At 40.0% G+C, this 15,751-nt stretch overlaps 1 protein-coding gene across 15 annotated transcripts in view; it reads right to left on the reverse strand.

Moving 5' to 3' along the window:
* The window catches only part of PKP4 (plakophilin 4), an 89,564-nt gene that overhangs the window by 1,145 nt on the left and 72,668 nt on the right, over nt 1–15,751 (reverse strand). For 7 of the 15 annotated variants that reach the window (XM_083406340.1, XM_083406347.1, XM_083406353.1 and 4 more), the window contains exons 12-21: nt 14,861–15,044; nt 11,189–11,306; nt 10,479–10,670; nt 10,167–10,340; nt 7,901–8,051; nt 5,072–5,267; nt 3,386–3,470; nt 3,138–3,255; nt 2,126–2,257; nt 1,347–1,420 (exon numbers count right to left, since the gene is read on the reverse strand). In XM_083406340.1, the coding sequence (XP_083262466.1) occupies nt 1,347–1,420; nt 2,126–2,257; nt 3,138–3,255; nt 3,386–3,470; nt 5,072–5,267; nt 7,901–8,051; nt 10,167–10,340; nt 10,479–10,670; nt 11,189–11,306; nt 14,861–15,044 (1,424 nt within the window). The remainder of the gene's footprint in view (nt 1–1,346; nt 1,421–2,125; nt 2,258–3,137; nt 3,256–3,385; nt 3,471–5,071; nt 5,268–7,900; nt 8,052–10,166; nt 10,341–10,478; nt 10,671–11,188; nt 11,307–14,860; nt 15,045–15,751) is intronic. The other 8 variants (XM_083406343.1, XM_083406350.1, XM_083406342.1 and 5 more) reach the window with 2 other exon arrangements.

Below are 15,751 nucleotides of genomic sequence, written 5' to 3' on the forward strand. Positions count from 1 at the left end.
TAGTCTGGAAAAGGACATGGCTATCTAGGTTTCTGGCCTCAAGGAAAGGAATATACCACACTGCAACGTTTTGTTGCAGGCTCCATTGTATAATCACCAATTGTTCTACAACTAGTATGACCTATGTTGCATGTGTAAGAGGATAAATTTCTATTTCTTGGTACAATTTTATGTTTCTGCAGTTCTGATTATGCCCAAGGTATCTTTAAGAATCTGACTTGTTCTTTTCCTATTCTGTCCTCTGAGTCTTCCCAATTCTTACAACTATTATGTCAACATCTGAACAAACTTTTAGGAGTGAAGACAGGTGTAAAGTAAAGGACTCCCAATCAAGCTGATCTGTTGTTTCCCCAGCTCTTACATCAGGGGCCCTTGCTGCTGTGGCACTTCATCAGCCTCCTCTTGGTAGAAGATACTTATACTGTTGTTTATTTTTTTGGCCTTTTTTCATTCTTCCCTAATTGCAATTCTTGTTGTGCTGTTGACTTTCTAATTTTACACCCCTAAACACTTGCACTTCTTTAAGAATGCATAATTAGTTATTCCTGGGTGAGGAAACGATTCATTTGCATTTATCACAGCACGTAATTTGCAAATGTTGCTTATAGATTTACAGTCTGAAGATGTTTTGCATGCCACTACGGTGTAACCCTGTGTCCTTTGTTCAGTTCCTGTCTAAAACTTGTTATAGATCCTTGACACAAATATTCACTTAACATTTTTCATTTTGCTGTATAGTTCTTTAAACAAACAAACAAACAAACAAAAAACTTCAGGAATATAACTTTGACTTCTCCATGTTTTCTTGAATTAGTTGCCCAATCCTTTGTGTTTATCTCTTAAAAATCCTAGTACAGTGGTACCTCAGGTTACAGACACTTCAGGTTACAGACTCCGCTAACCCAGAAATAGTACCTCAAGTTAAGAACTTTGCTTCTGGATGAGAACAGAAATCGTGTGGCGGCGGCGGGAGGTTACAAGTTGTACAGGCCAGTGGTGGAGAAAGGGTGATCCAAAAGGGTATATTAAAAGGGAAATGCGGAAGGCTGTGTAGTAAACTGCAGTTTTATTTCATAGAAAATAAGAAAAAATAATATTCCAAAATAAGATTTGTATGGAATGGGATAAGATGGAGCCTTGCTTTACTACTGCACTGCAGTTGCAGTGTTGAGAACCATAATCCAGGCACCATAGCATTCTGAGTTCATTGCCTGAAGTTAGAAAGTTACTTTAGGCAGCAGGAATCCATCAATGAAAATAGTTTAAAAGCCATTAGGTTAAAGGAAAATGCACTCTCTCCTGGTGATCAATATGGTCATTTTTTAAATTAAGATTTCAGCTTTTACCTGCAGACGCCTATTTTGGTCTCTTGCTGGTGAAGAATAGGAACTGATATAAATTGGCGAAGGCTTGCTGGACCCTGTGGGAAAACGGCAACAGAGTATTAAAAGCAATATTTGATTTGCTCAGGTGTCATGCTGGGCTGACTTTCACACTTCGGTGAAAGAGGAACAGGACTGTATGATACATATCAATAAAGGATCCCAATATTTCCCACCTTGGGGGAAGGCTACAAGAGCAAGGTCAGGTTCTGACCACAACAACCACCTCTAGAAATAGACACCTGGATATCAGCCTTATGGAGCACATTTGACTTCAGTGGTTTATTTGGATGCATATAATTTGTGCTTCTCTCTGCTGAAACCTGACTTGCAGGTTCCACCCCCTCCTCAGACATCTCGGCTGTATAATGATGCTATGCTTCATGACAGAAGGAAGACGAAAGGAAGGAGGCAGAGAGTCCCTTAGCGAGAATTGCTTGCTGCTGAATTTGGGTTATAACCTGTGATGCAGTGAAATGTTTTTGCCAGCATTCATAAGATAAGCGTGTGTTTCTTGAAAAGTAGTATGCAATAAAATATTTTACAGATTTAAATATGTGCTTGAATAACACTCTTTACTTTTTGATGCTATTCTATTGCTACTATGAATATAATCTGACCCTCTTTGCTTGACATGTTGTTTTTTTCTCATTCGGAACATGCTTCTTTTTTTTTTTTTTGGTAAGCAAGAAGTTTAAAAATTATGTACCAAGCTTTCATTTTCCATCTCACTGGTCCCTTACCAGTATACATATCTTTATGTGCAATCCCATCACCTTGGCTATTGTAATACTGCATAGAAGTTTGGGTCCTATCATATTCGGAACGAGGGTCTCTAATTCCTAATAGCGCTGGTGATGAAGATGTGCTTCCAACTGGGGAAAAGAAGGTGAAAGAGAAGAAAGGAGAGGGAAAGAGACGGGGAGAGAGAAAATCAGTGCCAGACAAAAGGGTTAGGAAAAAGTAGAGGGTTCTTCGGAACTGCTTTGTAATAATAGGCTTTCGGACATGTAGGAAAAGCAGCAATAAATGTAATTCCTTAAAACATTCATATAGAATCTCTAGGAGAGCTGCAACACCTTAAAGTTGAGAGTCAATGTTCATTAGAGTGTTTGGCCAAGATTGTGGAGAGTCAGGCAATGTGTATAAATCTATTTTTTTAAGGATACAGTAGCTATATGGGCCTACTATTCTCTTCCCACCCCCTACCCCTGATATGCAGGTAGCTTCCCATTTACACTGAGGTTCCGGGCCCAAATGCACATACACAAAATCGTGTAAATTGGGAGTACCCTGGAGAGTCCTCCTGGTTTGGGAGGAGACCTACCCCAGAGCCTGAAGAGGAGCTTCCCCCAAGAGAGCCAGAGGGGCAAGGGGCTTTGCTCAGCTAACACGAGGGGAACCTTTTTCCTCACCATGAATTACAGTACCACAGCTTTCCATGGAAGACCCTATCTTCTTAAATTAATACTGTTTAGGCCTGTTTGTAAATATCGTCTCTTTGTACATCACAGAGGCAGGGTGCCTAAGTGCTGTGGAGGGTGGGATATCTGGTTAAAAATGTATAGACTGTTCGTTGAACTCTGTCATACCAAAAACCAGTCTGATGGCTTCAACTATATATGAGAAGAATATGCTTGAAGTAAAAAACTGAGAATGAGCCTCCAAAGGTTTTTAAAAGGAGTGAACAAGAGCTGATCGGGGAAATTAACATCTAATCTGGCCACATACAAAGGGAAAGGTTTATTAACTGACCGGACTGAATGATAGGCGACATTTGTTGATTTGTTGTAGACAAGGAGGGATGTGACTTGAATCTGTCACGCTCAAGTGTTGACACTGGGGTAATAAAATGATTTTGATTCCAACCATCCTGTGGAACAAGAAAAAGGAGGTCATATGAAAAATGAATGACATTTCATTAGAAGAACTAGTTTAGATTTCATTGTGGAATTGCATCTTGATGAATACTAATTTTTGTACGAACAGCTTTTATGTGTTACCTTCTTGTAAATGCTGCGGAGATCACGATATTGCCATAATGTGTTCAGCACCTGGGCTGCTGCCTTGACAACCTTCAGTGATGACCTGAGAAGTAAAAAAGTTTACATTTAGTGTACAATATTACTAGACATGCACATACTACACAAATAGAATTGCTTCTTCTCATGAGAATTATTTTGTAGGGCTCCACAGCTTTGAGTATTATTTACCATGCTATTTAACATTTACATTAAACTACTGGGTGAAGTAATATGGGTATTTGGAGCCTGGTGTCACTGATATATTGATGACACCCAGTTTTGTTTGTTCTTTTTCTTGGATCCAGGGGTGATGGTGATCTCTCTGAATGAGTGCTCAAAACCAGTGATGTACTGGATTAGGACGAATTAGCAAATTCATTGCAGGCAAAGAGATATGTGATGATGGTGGCTCATTTAGTTGCCCAGATGGATGAAAATAAGCTTTTGGAGGGGGCTGGCTTTGCATTCCTCCCCCTAAGGATTAGGTTCACAGTCTGGGAGTACCCGTGAACTCAGCACCATTCCTGGATGTTGAGGAAGCAGCGGCTGTGGCCTGGAATGCTTTTTAACAACAGATAGCCATGTGAAATGGGCCTGCTGCTAAAAGACATTCATACTTTGGGTATTTTTCTATATTAGATTACTGAAATGCTCTTTATTGTGGAGCTGCCCTTGAAAGCTGGCTCGGAAATGTAAAATGGTACAAAGTGTGAGTGAACATTTGTTAGCAGAAGTACACTTCTGATTACATTTTATACCTGCTTTAAAACCTCTATAGTTTTACCAGTTTGTATATGTGCCCAAATTCAAGGAACTCACTACATTCTAAGAATCTTAAGGGAAGCACTTCCTTTTCTATGAGCCCGCTGAACATTAAAATGTTGAAAAGCAGAGTTGATCCTGATAAACTTGAGATTAGATTGTTATATATGAGGCACAGGGCTTTTTTTGGGGGGGGGGTAGTGACCACCTTAAACTGTGAAATTTCTTCCCTTGATGTAATATTTTCCCTTTGTAAAGACCTATTCATTTCATTTTGTTTGGTTTTACCTAAATGCCTTGGAGCTTGGACATGGCACCATTAATTTATCTGCTGTTTTCCTTATTCTTGTAACTGTTAATAACATTTTTTAAAAATTGATAGATCAGGCCAAAGGTCTATCTAGTCCAGCAGCATCTGTGTAGGTAGATCTAATCCAGGCATAGGCAAACTCCGGCCCTCCAGATGTTTGAGACTACAATTCCCATCATCCCCAGCTAACAGGACCAGGGGTCAGGGATGGTGGGAATTGCAGTACCAAACATCTGGAGGGCCGGAGTTTGCCTAAGCCTGATCTAATCTATAAGGACACCTTAGTTTTATGACATTTCCTCTAAATTCACCAAGAATCTGGTCTAGGAATAGTTTGCAGAAATTTGCACACACACACAAATTATACATAATAAGGAAACTGGCAGGCACAGCGTGGATTTTAGAAAAATCACACGGAATAAATGCCAAGGTCTCTCCTCCCGTGCTGAACAGATTGCAACTCTATGAGGCTGGTCAGCTTATTAAGTAAGACAAGAATGCATAAATAAATACTCTTTGTGTAGACCACAAATTTTCTTAAGTTCCTCTTATCAACATATTTTTCACTTGAGACTTTCTAATGTTCTACTTGCCTGTCACCTCTTCCTTTTGTTATGTTCACCAGTTTTTCTATTCCTCCTGTGTCAGCCAGGGCTTTGGCATTCTCCATGTTTTTGCTGGTGACCTCATGCAAAGCACAGCAGATTGCTGCCACAGTTTCATCAGAGAGAATGTTTGGCCCATTGCCTCCGGGAAGGCGATTTACCAGGTCTCGCATAGCGTATTTACCTGGGGAGGAAAAGAAGCCCATACAGGAACTTTGCACTGTTCTAAGGTATTTTTAGCATCACATAGAAAAACACACTGCGTAGAAACACAACGAGGAGACTTACAAATCCAGAAGCACTCTGGGTGTGTGGGGAGGATTATTATTATTATTTAATACAACTTCATAAAAAAAAAAGAAATCCCTTTGCTATGCAGAGTGGCAGCAAGGTAGTGCAGTGTCATTTTTCAAATTAAAAATATATTGCCTTCTTTTGCTGGATTAGAACAAAAAGTGATTAAAATGATTGTGGCAACATGCCAAAGTACACAGACATACACAAATCTATGTATTTATTTTAGATAAGCTTGTTTTAGCTGAGCCATTTTATAGTAAGAGAGAGAGAGAGAGAGAACACAATCAAATTAATTGCTCTGGTTTCTAGCAATCTGTGGTTTATAAAAACACAATAAATATTTCACCAAGGCACACAGATCCCCCTCTTTCTTTCTTTCTTTCTTGCAGAACTTTGAACCAATGGAATGTGAGAAGTTAGATGCTGTATTTGAGTAAGATGCTAAGCCATAATTTAGGGCTACATGAATGAGCACAAGTGAAGAGTTGGGCATAAATGCTTCTTTCCTTTTCCTCCCATGGGGGTGGAAGAAGAACCAGCAGAGTCAATTTTTTACTTTCAGAGAATTCTACCTTGCTGTGTTGCTGTGTTAAAAGCCTGACTGTGGTAGCTTTAATTACCAGCCGGCTTCAAACTGGTGGGTCATGAAGTTGTCTTGTTGAACTAAGCAGAGGCATTTAGGTAGAGCTAAATCATGGTTTAGCATTGTATGAGAATGTGGCCAGTATCTAGTATGTACAGAAGCAGGAAATATGCATATGAAGTATAATTGTTATAGGAGAGAAAAATCAGTTCCCAAGATTGTGGGATTGGTGTTCAGTGAAATTTAACAAACTGCACAGTAAAACAAAGAAACAGTATCCTAAAGCTAAGGTACACTAAATGCCCTGGTTTGGGCTGTGGTGATAATTCAGTGGCCCCGTAACACAAAAACTGGAAGTGTATTTGTATATAAATGATAGCTAGCAGGTAAGTAATATGAGGAAGGCATTAATTCTTTGTGCAGACAAATTCTGATTCATAACCAAAAAGAAATGCTACTCCATTGCATACTTGTAGCAGTGTACAATTTAAAAACATTTTGTGTAAATACAAGTGGAACGGTGCATAAGCAAGGAAATGGCCCATTCACTTCTGCAATCAGGAATATTCATTTCTCTCCTAGTTTGTGACATGGATTGCAACTCCCCTTTGCAAAACGTTGTGTAATAACTTTGGTTTTGGACCATTGGCTTCTGAGACATAGATCTCTGAAGGCACTGATTTTGTTAGATTAAAATAATCTCAATAACTTCAACACCTCTCTAGACTCTTAGAAATAGATATGTAGCTGAGGCCAGATGATAAAACACAGGAAACACAAACACATCTTCAGGGAACCATTTCCCCTTTCATTTGTCTGCTGAGGAACCCCTGGAGATTGCAGACAATTCTGTAGCTGGTTTGTGAGTTTGCAAAATTCACCTAGATGTTAATCAAGCCCTTTTTTCTTTCTTTTACTGCAGTGTAGTCCTGGTTGAACAGAGGACTGAATCACACATGATGTAGATGGTCTCCTGATGGAATTTTAAAAATACTTTAAAAACCACTCACAGAGAATTTTGATTAAGTGGGTCTGGGTTTATACATAAACCCCAAATAATCATTGCTTTGAATCCTTAAGTGGTATGATGAATGCCTCTTACAACTTTTTGTTTTGTTGGCATATTATACTGCAGTGTTGGCCCATGAAAGTGAACTTCAGAAAGGCTCAAGCCTTATACTTTTAATGCTTGGGAACTGCTTTCTGATAGCAGATCTGGTAATGGTTTACCATAAGGTGCGCAAACACGGAGTTGTTCTGAGTGACTATTACAGCTCTTTCCCCGGTGCCTGTGCACAGAGTATTAGAACCAATGGTCTAGGCTACACCCATCAATATTACTCTGACTTTTACAACAGAAAACCCAGATGGAGGAAAGAGGGCTGCCGAATTAATCATCTGCAGGAAATTGGCCATGTCATCTATATAAACACCTACCTATCCATATCAACATTTTGACAGAAACATACATTATGGCAGGAGGGGGAAAAGAGTTCTAAAAATAAATTTGAAAACACTCTTGATCTCCAAGGGAAGAATATGTTTGGAGGCTGTCAGAACTCATCACCAGCATAATGAATCTTGAGAAGGTTATGACTTTACACCAAAGATGAAGAATTTCATTTTCAATCAAGCTTTGCAGATATAACTTCCTGTCCAATACAGTTCCATTTTCCAGCGACTGCTTGCTATTGAGACAGAGGGTTGTTTCCAGGGCATTACCAGTGGTGTTACGCTGGTGCAATGGGACTTCTACTTCCACCCCCCCCCTGCCTCCACGCACCCCTGACTAGAGGTCTTTCGCTCACTGAGATCCCCTGTGATGGCTGAGCTGCAGGACTGGATATGGCCACAGGAAACTCCAAAACTAATTTTTAAAAATATACAGTGTTTCTCATATGGACATCCTGCATAGTTAGGTGTCCCTCATTACTTACCAATAAGCTCCTTGTTGCGGACATCTAATGCCATATTTCTCAAAGCTGTTGCCACAGAAGAAACAACTCTGTCATTGTCCATTCTCAGCAGTTCCACAAGAATCGGAAGCCCTTTCTCTTTTCTGACAGCAGCTCGAATATAGGCCGCAAACTACCGACAGAAATGCAAAATTACTTAAAAACATTTACATTTTTTTTTTTATTTTAAAAAACCAATATAGCCAACCTTTTCTTTCACCATGTACGAATTTTAATACAAATTAGTGGGTGTTGTCCAAACCACAAAATGGAGCTATGTACCCTACTTGCATTAACTTAAGTGTGGGTTTGGCATCAACCTCACATTTGAAGAGTTTTCATTATGGGCCACAGAAAGAGATGAATTCGACTAAATATGTTAAATGGTATTATAACTGCTTTAATAGCTATTAAATATGCAGTAACATTTTATGGTGGGGAACGACAAAACTTTTGGTTCCTTTAAAAGGAAATCACCTGCTGGAAGTTCTAAGACAGTATGTCACTTTAAGAAACTTGAGGTTTTTTATTATTATTATCCCTTTGGTGAATAAAGAAAAGCGATTTAAGGTATGCAGGGTGGTGCTTTTACAGTATACCAGCTCTGCATATAGTAAGCAGGAGTGTATAGCAATAAAACCTATTTGTGAACAGCAATTAATCTCCTATTTGCTGATAAACCTATCTGTGCTTCAGTTAATTTAATTAAGCTATGACCTTTCTTTGCACGGCTTGCAGAAAATGCTGGATTCGGAATATCTGGAGATTTTGTACTGAACAATATCTTTTTTTTAAAACAGTGAGGCTAAGAATTTTGCTCCTTACCCCACCCCAGTTATGCACTGGTAAGAAACCCTCAGTGCTTTTAACAGTAGCATGTTGGTAATGTTCTGCCCCAAAAGCAGTCCACTTTGTGCTACTGTGAATAGATGTATGAACTGGGGGAGCAGAGCTCAAGTTAAATATTAAAAATGCCATTACTTCATACAATAGCAAGGGAGGAATTCAATGTAGGGCTACAACAAGCATTCTGTTAGTGCAAGCTTTTCTGTTTGCCAGATGGAAAAACCCTCAGTCTCCTCTCCCCACATGCTGTTATGAGGGTTTTCATGATGCTCCCCCCAATTGGGGAGAGGATGTGGGGAGGGGGGGGAGCCCCTCTGCACTAGCAGAAGTCCCTCAGTTAGCAAGACTATTTAATTGATTCCCACCCTTAACATTCTTAACTTTCCCCTACATTTTTCCTGGAAATTTTTATTCCACATTCAAGGTAGAAAAAAATATTCTTCTTCAATAAAAAAATACAGTGTGATTGTCTGCCCTCTCACCCTTGTGCAGTATGGAAGCTTTTCCTTCCATTTTATTTCTTATTTTACTCTTCTTTATGTCTTGCCCTATTAGCACAGAGAGGCTAACATTACAGCAAACAACACAAAGTAATGTTAGCATCATCCTAACATTTCAGATTAGCCTGTCATGATAGCTAATCCTGGACAAATTGTGATTAGTAGGCTCAAGTGTAGTTTGTTGAAGCAGACCGGCTTCAAACCTTATAGTCTGTGAAACTGGCTTCTGTGCCAGAGGTGGACAAAGAAGAATGGAGCTTGCTGGCTTGAGATGGCTCGTTCTTGTATAACACTGAAACAGGACTTAACATTGTGTCCGAATGCAGTCTTCGTCTTCAAATAGAATGGGAAAATATATTTGTACAGCTGCATCAGGTAGAATACTATGAAGAGTTATGTTCCACCTCCCTTGCACACGCCACTATTAGGAAGGATGGCCTGGGCACACTGTTCCTAGACTCCATACATAAAAGAATAATTGTGCCACATAATTCTAAGGTATTGTTGAGATCCCAGTTCATGTAATGAGTCAGGACCAAATGCACTTTATCTTCTGTTTGATGGGCAGAGTAATATCCACTTGTCCATATGCATGAATTATGGGCAGTATTCCACTAAGTTTTACTCAAAGTACCACTGCTTAAATGAATGAACATGGCCAACTTTTGTCCATTAATTTCAATACATCTAAACTATGGTTGAATACCATCTTACTTTTTTTTTTTTAATTGGTCAACTTTACATATAGTTCATATGAGATCCTGTAACCTGAAGTACATTTCCTGGATAAAACAGCCTGCAAAGTGTTGGATGTTGCCACTGGCTCTCCACTAGAGCATCAGTGTTGTTGCAAAAAACACTGCAAGGGTGAAGTAGCAACAGCTTCAAGTTTCATACAATACCTTCCAGTTGCCCGCAGAAAGATTCTGAAGAGATCCCGCAGAACCTTCCAAAGTGGCAGGGTTGGAGCTTTCAGCTAGAAGAGTTAGATACGGTTTCACTACAGAAGGATGCCACAGCATTTCCACACCTTTAGGAGACTTTGACAATCCTGGTATTGGGCCAACTCCATCCCACTGTGAAAGATAATGCACTTATTATATGTGAGCTCTGTCTTTTAAGCCAAATCCAAACAGGATTGTTTAAAACATCCTGTTACGTAGTATCCTCTAACATATTGGTTCATAAGCCATGGGGAATGAGGAGGAACCAACCTGGTCCTCCTGCGAAGTTTTCTTCTTCTTCTTCTTCTTTTTCCCCCAGCAGCTTGGCTCTGAATCTTTGCTAGGTGATTCCTTCCCCAAAAAGTCATCCAACTCATTTATACCCAGAAGGCGGGCCTGAGGCACTTCAAGCTCGAGACGGTAGGAAAGGTTTCTTAGTGTGCACACACAATTTTCCACTGTCTGTAAGCCAAACACAGGAGAGATTCTGTAGTGAAATACATAGTGCAGAAGTGATTTGGGAATATACATTTAAAGGATGAATTAAACTTTTGAAGGGATATCAGGGGAAATAGGGATCAGCTAAATTTTAACCATGATGAGCCTTTTAGTAATCCCTCTATATGTTAGTCCAGTGTAAAGGTTATCAAACTTTGTCACAGTGAACCTCTCCAAGTCAACGAGAATTGTGTCCACCCAAGACTGAGTAAGAGAGCAACAATTTAAACACTGAACCTTCAGAAATACTACAAGGGAGGGGGAAGAAACTAGTAAGATCTGGAAGATAAAACCCATCCTTGTTTTCATCATTTCACAGTTCCAGGTTCTGCTTAGACAGGCAGCATTAATTTGCATGCTTCAGGATTCAGTGGCACAAAAGCGTAACAACTCTGTGACTGCAATGGTATAAACAAATTACAGCCCAAACCAGACAACTCTCCTGATAACAAAGAGAAAATGTTGTCAAAAGATCTACACACCTTGCTGTCATAATCTGAAGTATTCACACATGTATGGATCACATATAACAATGAATCAACCAGCCCTTCACAAGATCTCATTTGTTTCCGTGCCTCCTCTCCTGCAGAGCTAAGATTCCTAAGGCATAAAAACCAGAATCAGAATGGTGATGCATATTAATAAACACTATGTATTTTAGTACTCTTATTATCAGAGACATGCAGCCAATTGTCTGCATACGGAAAGCTGCTTAGATATGACGATGGTATCATTTGCTGATGAAGTGCAAACACATGTCAGAGTTCAACTCAGTGTATTCCAGATAATACTGTGCGTGTGTGTTTTATAATGACATTTTCAGTTAACAGGGCAGCTATTAAAACAGTGTTGGAGCAGAATGCCCCTCATTACTGTGTATTCGTTGCTATAAAGAATAGATTGTTGACAGAGAGGATCCAAAAGATATCAGGATTATGATAGAGAAATCTATTTTCCCCACTCTAACACTATCTATAACCTACTGCTTGCTTTAAAAAATGTGGCCAGTTTTCTCTGCAGATTAAATATATACCTTTATGTGTACTTGTTAGGGCTAAACACAGAAATCTGAGTAGGGTCCTCAATGATTCATTTCCCCAGACCACTCAGTGACTAAAAAATAGCCCTGGGTTAAAGAAAAAAAAAGGGGGGAGCACTGCCTATATCAGTTCTCAGTCAATCCTTATTGCTCAGCAAAATTTCTTACCCAGATATGTGGTTGGCAATAAATGATCCACATGCTGCACTAAAGCCTGCAAAAAAACTACTTGTTGCTGCTTAACGCCAATCCATTTGGCAATGTCTGCATAGTGTGGTCTAATCTGGGATGGGTCCAGGCCACACTGAACGGTTGCTGCCAAAAAGATTCTTGTATTTTTACAACCCTCCCAAGGCCAAGGAAGCTAAAACGCTAACTTTGAGCAAGTTCTCCCTGATTCCACCACCTGAAAATAAATAAATCAAAACACACCCCTTTTGTTGTCTGTGTTTTTAAAATGTATGCAAAACTAGACTATTCTTTGGGTGATGTTTATTGGCTCACAGACTGTGTGAATATCTTAGACAAGGCAATGGGGTTTGTGAAGAAATACAGTGGGAAGCAGCACAGACTAGGATGCAGGTTGAAGTTGTTGGAGTAGCAGCAAGTAGCTGTTGAAGGAGGAGCATCTGGAAAGGCATTGGATTATATGGTCCTGTTATGCAGTGGTCCTGTTAGTTATGCAGATGTCCTTGCACGAAAGAGACATCACCGTATGAAACAATCCAACGTATACACAAGAGAATGTATATTTTGTATTTTTAAAACCAAGGGCTATTTTTTAATTAAACGGTGCTTTTATGAGCTCTTGGCTGCTCTTCAATTTATCTTGCTTTCTGGTGAAGTGATTTATCATAATCTAGGTTTGCCTCCCCAATTTGGTGACCACCAGATGATCTGGAATACAACTCCCACAGACTTGCTGCGACTGATGATAAGACTGCCGTCCGAATGTTGTGGAGGGCACCAGGCTGGAGAAGGCTGTTCTGGATCTACCTCCACATCTTTATGAAGCTATCTTGTTTTCAGACCTAATCTAACATGGCCATTTTTAATTCAAATCCTGCCTTCTGTCCTTGCAATCCCTGACTAGCCTGCTTATTCTTCACACTTGCCAACCAACATATTCCTGGTTGCATATTGTGGTTTAAAAGGTCACTACATTTTTAGCTGACATGTTATAAATGGACACTTAAATAAGATGTGAATGTGAGAAATGCACGTTTGCCAGCATGTACATTATACAGATGCATTTCTCACAGAGCCATGATGGGCTACTGAGTAAACTTGGTGACAAATCCAGGTTTGCCTCTGCATAAAGAATGAAACAGATCTAAATGTATTCATTAAAAGGTGCAATCCATCAAACGCTGGTCCAGTTCATCCCCATTTTCAACAATTGTCCTATTACATAACTTAATATATGCACCCTGCAGCTCCAGATGCTGTCGGAAATGTGACATGATCTGGTGATGCTCTGCGTTCCTTTCTAGCCACTGATTCTACTACGACTTGATAAACAAGGCTTCATGGTTTACACGGCTAAGGATGATCCTGGCTTGCATCCTGGCCACAATATCCTTTTTGACATTTCCCTTACTGAGCCGATGACTTCATCAGCTGGCTATATTGGTCATTCATGGATCATACTGCTTTGCTGAGTTCCTTACTGCTGACCCTAACCTTGACTGCCTGCAAGCCAAGTCTGACCAAAAGCAGAACTGAACCAAGACACAGCCCTTTTGAAATCATGAGCTACTTAAAAAACTAATTTCAAGGATCATTTCAATAAATATATGATTCAATTTAGACACCGCACCAAATCAAAGTTTGTGCTAATCATTGTTTAGAACCAAACCATGGTATTACCTTCCAAAATTAGAGGCAAACCCTAGTTTAAAGCTGCTTCTCTGCTTTCATTTTTATGTCTGCTCAGCACTCTAATCTCTTGAAACAGTGGCTTCTGGGGACAGAGCAATAACCATGGTTTTGTGATCACACCAATTATGGTTGCTCCAAATCATGATTTCTGATACTGGTTTGTTGGCAAATTGTCAATTACAACATCACTGTTAAGCTTCCTTAGCCGTGGTTTAATGGAAAAAGGCACAAATGTTTGGAGGGGATTAGATGGAAGGTTGTAGCGGAACTCTTAATTGTGAGAGGAGGATACTGGGCTTTTTTGTGTGTTTTTTAAAGCAGTGGAGCTCCTCTTACCTGGCAGCCACAAATTTCTCCTCCAGAATGCCCCAATGTTACATTACTGTAAGACACTCTTGGTGGAAAGAATGGAGGCCAGCACTCACTGGAGCAGTGCCCTCTCTAGGACATCTCATGAGGGGAAATGACCACTGAAAAGAGCTGTACCAATAGGGCAGATGTGTGTCACAACCCTTGAACGCTCCCCCTTCCTCAACAAACTTACGAGAAATCTCCCAAAGATTGAGCAGCGAAATGGAAGGGGCTGTTTCAGCTTGGTCTTTTGTTTTTAAGTGAGTTGCTCTGGTCATTTGTTGAACTTCATTTGGACTTCAATCAGAGTGGCCAAAATCAAAGAACCAATCAACTAGTTCTGGTGCCTAAGAGGGCTTTAGAATTGTGCTTCTTGAAGAAGCAGCCCTTAACACCATGTGACAAATTACACCTGAAACTGATGGGACTTATAAAAAGCATCTCGGGATAGGGCACAGGAGGAAGATTCTGCTGATTAAAGAAAAAGGGAAGCAACCCAAATGGGCCTTTGGTAGCTCCTTCAATACCAGCAATTATCATTAGATGATTTCGATGTGTGTAGCCTGCAATAATTCTTTCAAGCTTACACTAATAGAATGGCCTGAACCACAGTGGTGACCAGTTAATAACTTAAAGATTAAATTGCTAGAAATGACTTGGCATCAAAGCAACTCGCAACTTAACCCTATAATTAGCATTTAATACAAACACAGAGAGCACACAATCATAAAACAACATGCCCTTGGATATAAATCTGCATGTCTGCTTCTTTTCATTATGCAAAAGCAAAGCATATTAGCTTGGATGGAAGAAATGATTAGTTTACAAAGGCCGCATAAGAAATTGCTGTTTTAAGATTACTACTACAAACACAGCAATTTACCTCAGGCATCCTGTTGTATTGCGTAGAACTAGAGAAGTCTGGAATTTAATTTTATGATCATCATCAAAGGAAGAATTATTCCAACCAGAATGAGGAACTATCACAGTGTTTGTTAGCGTTGAAAGCGCATCTCGAATGATTGTCATCTTTACTGCATCGCATGAAGACAAGTTCCAGAGAACGCCTGTGGAGGGGGAAAAGATCCATCAAGTATTATTTTATGGATAGAACCATTAGGTTCAACTTGCAAACTTTACCATATAGTTGTGGTAACAGCAAGTTAAAACACAGCACATTTAAAAGAAATAAAAACCAAATACTCCATAGCATAAAAGACAACAGTATGAGAAGCAACATCTCTCTCTCTCTCTCATTTTTCAGCTTAGTTTGTGGACCTTAAGTTATCATGATAGAACATAAGAGAGGAATAAGTATCCCTAGTAGGAAGGGGCAAAGTCACACGTTTATAAAACAAAAGCAGTACTTTGAAAGGCAGCAGACAGACAGCAGACCAGACCATTTGTGTGGTGAAACTTCAGCTGCAATCCTATTCCCACTGACTTGAGAGAAAGCTCCATTTAACCTAGTAAAGGTAAAGGGACTCCTGACCATTAGGTCCAGTCGTGAACGACTCTGGCATTGCGGTGCTCATCTCGCTTTATTGGCTGAGGGAGCCGGCGTACAGCTTCCGGGTCATGTGACCAGCATGACTAAGCCGCATCTGGCGAACCAGAGCAGCGCACGGAAACGCCGTTTACCTTCCCGCCAGAGCGGTACCTATTTATCTACTTGCACTTTGACGTGCTTTCGAACTGCTAGGTTGGCAGGAGCAGGGACCAAGCAATGGGAGCTCACCCCGTCGTGGGTATTCGAACAGCTGACCTTCTGATT

This window comes from Podarcis tiliguerta (genome assembly GCF_965153285.1).
Source record: "Podarcis tiliguerta genome assembly, chromosome: 1".
In the NCBI taxonomy this organism is placed as follows: domain Eukaryota; kingdom Metazoa; phylum Chordata; class Lepidosauria; order Squamata; family Lacertidae; genus Podarcis; species Podarcis tiliguerta.